General features: G+C 26.9%; 2 protein-coding genes across 2 annotated transcripts; both read left to right on the top strand.

The window, feature by feature from the left end:
• The first annotated feature begins 4,053 nt into the window (after positions 1-4,053).
• Positions 4,054-5,234, top strand: LOC145840919 (uncharacterized). The gene is made up of 5 exons (XM_082948277.1): positions 4,054-4,153; positions 4,296-4,382; positions 4,485-4,532; positions 4,728-4,814; positions 5,082-5,234. The coding sequence occupies exons 1-5, from the start codon at positions 4,080-4,082 to the stop codon at positions 5,137-5,139; spliced, it is 354 nt and encodes a 117-aa protein (XP_082804403.1). The 5' UTR covers positions 4,054-4,079; the 3' UTR covers positions 5,140-5,234.
• Positions 5,235-8,159: 2,925 nt separating this feature from the next.
• LOC145840797 (lactadherin-like) lies at positions 8,160-10,698 on the top strand. Its single transcript, XM_082948131.1, has 4 exons — positions 8,160-8,467; positions 8,982-9,152; positions 9,712-9,896; positions 10,490-10,698. Exons 1-4 carry the CDS (start codon positions 8,194-8,196, stop codon positions 10,631-10,633), a joined length of 774 nt encoding a protein of 257 aa, XP_082804257.1. The 5' UTR covers positions 8,160-8,193; the 3' UTR covers positions 10,634-10,698.
• Positions 10,699-11,173: the final 475 nt, after the last annotated feature.

The following is an 11,173-nucleotide window of genomic DNA, read 5'->3' as shown; positions in this document are numbered from 1 at the left end:
GCCACTGTCCTTAACTATTTTCATAACGGTTCTGACTAATAAACTATTTTGTCTATATTGGCGAAAAAGCTAGAAGCTAAACAAAATATATTCAAGTTAAATAGATATTGATAATTTAGTCAAGAGACATGTTCGAAATTTAAGTTTTAAAGTTCTAGTAAGTGATGTTCTTAAGAGAAAACAAGTTATAAAATAGTGGACACTCAGATTAGTTTGTTAGTTTTGTTTTAAAACCAATGTTAGTTTTTTAAATTTCAATAAAAGTTATACTTTCACTTGTTAAGTATATATCATAGTGTTTTTTACAAACCATATGTCTTTACGTATTTGAAGCTAAATCTAATAAGAGCTTTTGTTTGTGCTAAAAATCCTAAGTAAAACTATTTTTTTTTTTCAATAAATCACAATAAAGTTTTAGTTATTATTTTTAGCCGATTTAGTTATTATTGCTATAGTATAACAACTTGTTAGTTTTGTTGTCTCAATTTTTTTTATTAAGTGTAAAGTACTGGAAGCATATATTTAGAAATCTATTTATGATAGATTAAATGCGTGTATAAAGTAAAATAAGTTTTTTTTAGTATTTAATAAACAAAAGAAAACTGTGAAGTTTAAGCATTTATTATCTATAGACATTTCTCCTTTGAACAGAAAAGCTCGTTGTATAACACCCACGTCAAATACTTCCTGCTAATTATAGCTGGACACAATTGGAAGGCAGAAATTTAAACACGTTTAGCTTTAACATTTATATTAAAAGCTGTTATTCGGACTAATTTGAAAAAGTTGATTGCGATAAAATCAATGTTATAACTTATTTAAACTACACTTACTTTTTGGATGGGATACATATGCTGAAAAAGCTCTATGCTTTTGTACTTTAAAAAATGCAAAAAAAAAACTTAAGCTCTTTAAGTATATTTTAACAAATTTTGGTTAGTTTAATTTTTTTTTTCCTTTATACTTAGTTTTAATATTACAAGAGCAAGAAAAGATTGAAATAATGGGTAGTTTTCAAGAAGAAGTTCTTTTCACGGCGTCACTTTTGCACGGAGGATACACTTTTGTGCGAAGACACAGTTTTTAAAATCAACTAAAGTTTTTTATTTTTTGTTAAGTTTTAGGATATTGTTGCTGTTTACTGCAAATATTGTGCAATTAAAATTTTTTCTTTTGGCTTATAAAAAACAAATTAAAATCTTAAATGCATTTAAACGAAAGTTCTCAGAAATTCTATGCATTCTAAAACTTCATACATCTTAAATTGAAAAATTAAATGAGTAAGTTACAGTTTTATTTTTAAAGCAAGTTTGTCACGAACTTAGTGTTTAACACCCACTTGTGCAACGTCTAGTACTTCCTGCTGAATTAAACGTGGTACATTTGAAGTTCTAATTGAAAAGCAGAAATTTTGTCACTCTTAATAGCTTTGATGAGAACAGCTAGTCAAAAAGGCAGGTTAGCTACGCGGTGAACTTCAGTAGTCAGAACTAAGTTCAGAATGAATCTTATTTAGTTACAGTTTTAGGACTTTTAGTTGTTTGCTTTTTAATTTTTTTTTTTTTCCTTAAAAAAAAATGTTTTTCTTTAAAATTAAATTAAATTTTTGTAACTACATTTGCTTCTTGTACTTGTATATAAATAGAGTTAGAGTTAACACATGCTTATTTTACGCTTATAAAAGCTTTCTATCTATTTTTGAACTAATTTCATATACTAAATAGTCGATTTTGCAATATAAATTGTGATACACTTTTTTTATCCTTTTCATAGACAAATTACATAAAAAGAGTTTAAGTTTGTATCCTGCTCAGAGAATCAAAAAAAAATTGTCTCATTTAAAAAGCCTTTAATTACATATTAAGTTACAAAATACAATATATATACAAATAATCAAAATTGTAGCTTAACTATAACTATGAGATGTTGTTCAGGATCAAAACCATCTAAATTTTAGTTTTTGAAATTCTTAATATAGTAACTAAGAATTTAATAATTCTTAAGTAAATTAAAATTTCCTTAACTTTAGAACTTAAAGGTCATAACAGTTTAAAGTTTTAGTTTAATTGCTAAAGCTATAATTCGAAATTATTTGAAGCAAACATTTAAAACATTAAAATGACATTACAAAGACAACGTCCTGGACAAGACGTTAAAAGTTATCCGTGGTGTGCGACTCGATAAACGAAAGGTTTTTCGTGCAGCAGGTCCTAGAACCAAAATATTTTGAGCGCTTTATTTTGTCGCTCTGAAACTCGAAACAAATAAAATTGGCTCTTAGATTTACAAAGATGCACAGACATTATTTACGCATGCTTAAAATGTTATGAAGTGTGTAGTTACAAAAAACAACTAAACATTTACCATTAGAATGTTTTTTATTTAGTTTTCAAAGGTAGCTTTTTATAAGTATATGATAGCTTATAAAGTTAAATTTAGCATTAACTACAGTTAACTTTAATAAACTATTATACATTTGCTTAAATAACTGGTAAAAAATGTTTAAACTACTACAAATTAACAGAGTTAGATAAATTATAAATAACTGTTTTTTTTAAATTTTTACGTAACATATGTCGTAAGAAAAAATAAAGTGGACACTTGAAATATGTTGTTGAACTAATACTTGATCAATATTAAAAATTCTAAAAAATCTCAACAGCAAAGAGCTCATTTAATAACTAAAACTAAATAAAAACTTAACTTAGTAAAATATAAATCAAAGTTTATGTCTTAAATATAAGACAACAATAAATTATTCTTTTTATGTTGTGTATTTAAAATTATACACACTATTCCGAAAATTGTTATTAAAGGCTTATAAAGATGTTTTTTATGGTATTTTAAAATTTCTGTAAAACTTTTATTGCACAGTAACTGTTATTGAAATATTTTAGATATTTTGATAACACAGCAAAAAATTTTATTTAATAAATTTTTTTACATATTTGTTTTAAAACGATTTTTATGTGTTATAAAATGTATAAATATGTTATTTTCAAACAAACTTGTTTTTTTTTTAATCTAAAGTTTTCAATAGCTTGTTTTTTAAAGACTACTTTGAAGTATATATTATTCTTTAGAATTTTATGTAACCGATTTGTTTCCTTTCATTTACAAATTGTATCAACTTATTCAAGCTATTGAATTTTTCAGTTTACTTAAACTAAGAATTTATTCAAATCATTGAATAAACTTCCGTCCTTCATCTATTCTATCTATATAATAAATGTATGTTCAACTCATAATAAAAAAAGGTATTTAAATTGCTAAGTTGAGTAGAAACAAGATTTAGTTTAAGATTAGTTTATTAGAATAGTAATGAGTGTTTAGAAATTAAAAAAAAAATCTTATTTAAAAAAAAAAACAGTTTTAAAGTTGAAAACCATGTATAGTTTTTTTTTCTTATAAATTAAAACAGAATAGTATTTTTTGTTTTTCGATTAATTAATTAAATACTTTCTTCCAAAATAAACTAGAAATTAATATAACTTTACTGCCGTTTGAGAAAAGTACGCCGAATACAGTATTTATTTAAAAGCAAATGACCTTAAAATCTAAACATGTCACAAGATAAGCAAACAAAATATAAGTAAATCACATTATTTCACAAATAACACTGCTTTTGCAAAAAAAAAAACATATTTTGCAAGCTGTATTTAGGAGAAAAACAAAAAAGTTGTTTATGTCGGTACTTGTTGTCTTTTAATCGAATGATGCTCATTTGAAAGCAAATATGTGTCGGTTGTGTTTACATTACCTCAAGGTTAAATACACATTGGTGGTAGAGATTTGCTAACACGTGAAGTAAAGCTATATAAATACAATCGCCAGCACACATAGTCAGAATTTAATGCAACTAAAATGGAAAAGTTCTTCAGAAAATATAAAGTTGAATAAAAAAATTAGTTTTATTCAAGGCTTGTTTTTAAAATGCATGTTAAATAAACAAAAGTTCTTAAAATATACACTTAGTTTTTTAATATTAGAGCAAATAGTTTTAGTAGACGTATTTAATTGACTTTACTAAATTTTAAACATTATAATTTTTCTGAAGATCAAATAAACTGTAAAAAATCATGAAATTTTTCGGACTTTTAGCGTTTTTCTTATGCTTATTTGTCATTGCTGATGCGGATAACAAATGTGCGAAGTAAGTTGTTTTTGCTAAAAACTAACAGAAAAATATTTAAAAATCAGAAAATAAATAACTACTTTGTTACAAACTTTAAGCTCGTTTTAGTTAACAAACTTGTTTGCCATCATGACTTTTAAGTGCACATTTTGCTTTTCAGGCGGTGCAACAGAAGGTACAGACCTATTTGCGGTACTGACAACAAAACTTACGGCAACAGCTGCATGTTCAAAATTGCCAAATGCGAGTAAGCAGTTTTGTTTTGTTTATAACAAGAAACTTGAGAATATTTTTTTACCTTTTTGTGGTATAGTATTATAAATAACGCTAAAATTGATTTTACATTTAGATCTGGAGACACCCTGAAAAGGGCCTACAAAGGCGAATGCTGTAACAGGTGAGTAGAGCTTAGCTTGGTTATTAAAAAAACTCACTACTGTTTTTTCCTTCAAATAATTATATTTTGTTAAAACTTAAACACGACTACGTCTAAATAAAATATGATTCTTTTTAAAAAAACGTGCATAAAATGTAAGCAATTTTTAGTGCTTTATTTTCAGTTGCTCACTAATCAAACAAAATTTGTTTTCAGGGCCTGCACATTCATGTACATGCCAGTTTGCGGCAGCGATGGCGTCACTTACGGAAACAAGTGCGCTTTCGAATCACAACAGTGCCTGTCAGTTTGTATAAAACTTTGTAACTTTTTATTTTTTATAAAGAAATTCTTTAAGTTAACTGGGCTGTCTTTGAAAAATGGTTAAGGCTGTAAAATAATTTTTTTTAACTAAGAACAGTCCTTAAATAGTACTATTAGTTTTTAAAATTCGTATTTAATACTGATTTTTTAAACTTAACTTAAACTAAAAAGATTTTCAGAGCTCTGACTAATGTTTTACTTATAATGTGTGAGTAAAATCGATATTAACATTCTTATATTTTATAGAAATGATAAGGACGACAGTAAGCCTGCACTCGAACTGGTGAAAGAAGGGGCGTGTTAAGAATAAGTGTGCATTGAAGATTTTTTGTCAATGAGATATTTAACTTATGCAGATTTTTTTTTCTTTTGAAATTTTATTAAAACAGTTGTGCTTTACATGGACTTGTTTATTTACCAGTTAATTAATACTTTTGTATAAAAATTTTTATATAACTGTATTTAAAAAATAACTAGTTCAAAATATATAAGCTCTGGAAAAATAAAGCTTAAACAAAGCAAAATAAATTTTAGTTGATTATAAAGTAAATAACTTCAACAAAAACTATAGGGTATACTTTTAAAGCAGTATTTTACACTTTAGCTTAATAATAACCTTGTAATTTTTTAGTTTAATAATATTATTATTAAAAATTAAAGTTAACTAAACTAAAAAAACAAATAACTGTGTTTTAAAATAAACTACGGTATTCAAGAAGAATACTTGTTTTTTAATAATTTTTTTAAACAACTTAGATACAGTTTATCAAAAAAATAACTGTGTCCTAAATACCTATGTTACCATTTTCGTGTAATGTCCTTATAATTTTTAAGTTAAATAAAAGGTTTCATGTTTTCATCATAGTGTTTTAGTACTTGTTCAAAACAAAAACAATCGCTCCTCTAGATTTTCCTATGAAGTACTTCACCTACAGCTGTATAACTTACAACTAGTATCTAAAAATAAGAAGTATTAAATATGGAGAAATTATTGTTATTAATACAAGTTTTTTAAAAACAATTAAAGTCAATTTTTATTTTGTTATAAGTTAGGATCAACACCGGTTAGTATAGAATTACTTCTTTTTACAAAAAAAAGTGCATCCATGAGTAGTTGGATAGCTTGGTTGTACTTACAAATTGAGTAATACGATTCCAAACCTAAGTTTAAAAAGCAAGCCTCTATTTTTTAGTTATAATTACAAACATAAAGCTTAAAATATACAGGTCAAGTTATAAGTTTTATACATATGCTAAGATTAACCAATACAATTTTTATCGAATCAAAAATTTTAAATAATTTCCTAAGCTTGTAGCTTTATATCGCTTTTATTGTTAATATTTCATAATCTTTAAAATAAGTATTAAAACTTTGTTGAGAAATGTTCTTCAAAAAGTGTTTTTAGTTTTATTAGATTTTCAGTATTACAAAAACTAGCTATTTTAAAACTTTAAAATTAGTAGATGCGCTTTAGATAAAAAATATTAGTATTGGTGCACTATGGGTTATAAAAAAACCTAAATATTTTAAATTAAAAAGTAAAATTACATACAAAAGAAAAACAAATTGTTTATATTCAAATTAAATTTTAGTTGATACTTTTCTCGTATGTTCACTCTGTAGTTCTTGAATGCTACTTTTTAGCTTTAAAACAAAATCAAACATATGAAATTCTTTTTATGAAACAAGCAGACTAGTATGTTTTGATGGAAACGTATTTGTTCGTCTTTAAAGTTAACAATAGATATATTTGTTATATACATTTATTAAAGTAGTATAAATTTAAAGTTAAAAAGTAGATAAGTATACCACTTACTAATTTTTCAAAACCTAAAAATCATAATGTTATCTACGTGAAATATTTTTTGTATGTAGTCAAAATAATAGACCTCCAATAATTTTAAACAAAAGATATGTTGTTTTGATAAAGTTTTAAAGTTTTAAAACAGAAAACCTTACGATAAAAAAAACCATTAAAACTGTTATAGAATAATGTAATAGATCAAAAAGCTAACACAGTTTACGACTGTTGTTACATACGTAAAAGAAAAACACGAAACTTATAGCATCAAAGTTTTATAATTGTATTTTAAATACAAGTGTTAGCTAAAAAATAAGGACTCGTTGAAGCATTTAACTTTTAAAAGTTTTCACATCTGACTGCTATTAGTGAAACATAAAAAAGTTAAAAATATATTTTTATAAAAATATTTAAGACTATAAGGCTTTTATCTATTCTAAGCAAGATTAACTGAGTTTACTTAAAAAATTAAAGTCAGCCAGAATTTTAACTTAAATCTTCTGTTAAAAATAAAACGTTTTCAATAGCAACTTAATGCTAAACAATAAAATAATATAATTAACTTAAAAAACTTAAAGCTTATAACCGATCAAAACTTTATTGGCTTATAACCGATCAAAACTTTAATCATGCATTCTTAGCATTCTAAAATAACTTTAATGATTAAAAGTTTTACTTTGAGTTGAAACGATGCATACTTTTTATCAATACATAAACCGCTACAAAAAGCTTATAAACATATATATACTGTTGTTTAAAACAAATTGCATTAAAACAGCTTACTCTCACCTGCGTAAAACTGTGTAAAATGATAAAAGTACTTTTTCTAAAATTGTAAAACGACAGCTCGTTATTTTAACTTGATTTTCGATCTAAACAGGACTTACAATAACTTAACATAGAATATTTTTTCAATAAAAAGCAATCTCGATACATTACTGATAACGTTTATTTCATTAAATTGTTACCAAGATAATTGATTAAAAATTAGTACTGTTCTGCAACTGTAAAAGCGCTAATCAAATATTAACATATATATATTTTTTTTTTTTTGAGTTTAAGAAAATATTTTATTAACAAAATTTACATTAACTAAATAAAATGTTTTATTTCTTAAACTTTTATGCTTTAAAAAGCTATAACTAAGAGTTTTTATTGTTCTTTATAGATGGACTAATGTTGAAAATCTAAATTTCAAAAGTTGCATAGAAGTTGCATTAGCTGTTAAAAATACATTATATGCAACTATTGTTCAATTTATGAAGTGGTTTAAAAGCTGCACTTTTAATTCTTCTAAAAATAAATCTACTTGAAAGACTCCTTTTGCTACAAATGGGCCGCTAGACTACTTTAAAGTCCTTCGTTGCAATCAGCTAAATATTAAACTTTTTTTAAGATAAACTTTAAGTATAGTTCAAGTACCCTCTGTTTTAAAAACTACTCTCGACAGATTTAAGAACACTTAAAAAGTCAGGCTATAAAAAGGGTTTCAGTCGGCTTAAAACTCATCAGTTCTTATGACTTAATTCACTTAAATTTACTCAAGACAAACTGACATGATCAAAGCGACTTTGGTTTCGCTTCTTTTCGTAGCCACTCTTGCGAGAAGCCAGAATTGCGCGAGCACGTGCCGCGTGGTTTGTGACGAGGTAGACAACCCAGTTTCGCCCTCGCTCGCCCGGGGTCCAAAGGGAGAAAAGGGCGAAAGGGGACGCAGCGGGCCGTCGGGGTTCCCGGGGATACCGGCCCCCACCAAACTTATCCACAACCTCGAGGACAGGGTCGCCAGGTTGGAAAGCTACGTCAACAAGCTGCCCATGAAATACAGACGCAAGTTGAAAAAATACTATTGTTTTATATTTATGACTGAAAAAGTTTAATTAATTGATCTTAATAAACATGCTGAGATATTTTGGTATTTTTTGATTAATATATTTGGTAAACTAAAGAACCTTCTTACTAATTTAATTAATAACGACAAAAGGTATTGAAAATTTTTTATTTTTTAATTGTCTTTACTTAAAGACTTTTTACTTTAATGATAAACGTAAAAAAAAATACTTATATTTACTTTCTACTAATTCTAAGTTGTTCTTTAAAATTTAGATGAATTTAGCTAAAATAACTGAAGTTTAGCAGTAAAGTTAAAAACCACTTTGCTTAGTAAAATCATTGGTTTTACAAAAGTATTTTTTTTTTTATGATAAAGTTTTACTGTTTACCTTATAATTTTAATCTTTATAACTTGATTCCGTGCACAGTGAAAACTAAGTACAACTAAATCAAAGCGACATCAAAAAAAAAAAACACCGAACAACAACAAAATAAATTTAACCATTTTCAGTGGACTTTTGTGGATCTGGTATTCAGGACAGGAGTGTGGTGGCTGACGACCAGATAACCGCTTTTTCCTTCTACAAGAGCAAGGAGGAGTACCGACCGTACCACGCCAGACTGTTCAGCAACGGGAGCGGACACGGGTGGTGCTCGGATGAGACCAGGGGAAAAAGTTCCGGTTTGGGGATTTTTATTTCGAATTTTTCCATGTTGAAAACTTGATTAAAAATTTTTAATTGATCTTTAAACATTAAACGCTTATCATTTTTTGGTCTTAATTTTTCTTTTATCATTGTTCGGCTTGTTGTTTTAATATTTTTATTTAAAAAAAAGGGAGCCGATAAAATTTCTATCTGTTTAGTTTAATGTAAAAGAATAAATCAGTAAAAATACTTAAATACTGTTACATAAGAAAACTAAAACATAAAAGTTCTATCGTTTGACTTTAATATAGTCATAAACATAGTTTTCAGTAATTAAAACAAATAAGAAAATTGAGTGAACGAGCTTTTCCTCTAAAAAAAATTTAACTTATAAAATACCTTTGAAAAGTTAAACATGTTTTCGTGTGTAGTCTAATGTAAGGCTGTGACTGACTTACTTTTTAGTCACAGCAAACACACTTTTAAATAGAGTAATTTTACTTTGCACTTTCATTAAGTATAAAAAATAAAAAACAACTGATAAAAAGCCTCCGTCTTCAAACTGTTAAAAGTAACCCTCCCAACACAACAAAGGTCAGTACTACAGCAATGTCTGGATACAAGTAGATTTCAACCGGCAGATGACGCTGTACGGAGTGGTGACGCAGGGCAGCCGGCACATCAGCAAGGAGTGGATGACGTCATACTACGTCAAGCACGCGAGTCATGACGGCGGTGAGTTCACCACGGTCATGGACGGCTCGGGAAGGGCGCCGAAGGTTGTTGGACAAATGTGTTTTATTAGTTTATTTTGTATATTGTTTTTAAATTGGCACAAGTTTTGTCGAAAATAGTTGGGTAGATAAAGGTAAACAGAAAATATCAAAATGCATCAGCATTGCTTATGCTGAATGTTCATGCTTGTTTTTGCAATTATATCAAATAAAAATTTAAATAAAAACATAATGTGTTAATTATTCTGTAATAGCTTTTATTCTTATGATACTAACTTTCAACATTTAATTTAGAAACACTAATTCCCAATGCTTAATAATTCTTGCATACTGAAGGTATGACGCAAAATGTCGTCTAAAACAATGATCAAAAGTTATAACTCTTGAACCTAGATAGATAAAACTCTTAAGTTTAAATAAAAAAAAAAAAAAATAGTTCTATTAATTGCAACTTTTTAACACCATAGTCTTTTGAACTTTTTAAACAATATTAAAAGTTCGGACTAAGTGTTCTATTTATTACCAGGCTTCATTAGGAAAAAACTCCGATCTTAACAAATATTAAAGAATTAGTAAAACGATTTTATAGTCACCACAAATAGTTATAAGCAAACTTATTTTCAAAAACATCATTTTAGCTGTTTAGCGGAAATACTGACAATGTGACACCGAAAATCAACAACTTCGATCAGCCAATCACAGCCCAGGTATTCAGAATCTATCCAATCGGATGGCACGTCTACCCGACAATGAGATTCGACTTCCTCACTTGTGAATTCTGAATCAGATTTGCGTTGTAAATGTTTCGCATATTGATATATCTTGTTAATAAAGTATAAAGGCAGTATTTTTTTTTTGTTTTTTAACTACTTTTAATAAACTTTAATACTTTAGCAACTTCCATAGTAAAATAAACTTCCAACTTGTAGGTTCCATAGTAAAATTTTGAAAACCTTTAAAACTCAAAAAATTAGTTTTTTGTTCAACTTTAAAATACTATGTTAATTATTTTTTAGAACAATAAGACTCAAAGCGACAAGTTATATAGTACATACTACAAACTTATTAAACTAGCGGTAGTTAACTTAACTTTCGCAAATTTTTAGAAAACTAATGTTTTCGATTAAATAGCACCGAGCTCATCGTAACAAAACTTTTTTTTATCGGAAAAAAGTACTATGCGTCTAGTATAAATAGAAGTATTTGTATTCGAAAACTGCTTACAGTTTTTTTACCACTTACACGCAATATTTAAACAATACAAAAATATATAGTATGAAGTTTTATAATTAAATACTGTAACTATTATCATTATAATACTG

Source organism: Thalia democratica, chromosome 7 (assembly GCF_965202585.1).
Source record: "Thalia democratica chromosome 7, ktThaDemo2.hap1.1, whole genome shotgun sequence".
NCBI lineage: Eukaryota > Metazoa > Chordata > Thaliacea > Salpida > Salpidae > Thalia > Thalia democratica.
The sequence above is the reverse complement of the archived record's forward strand: the minus strand, read 5'-3'. Positions and strand labels throughout refer to the sequence as shown.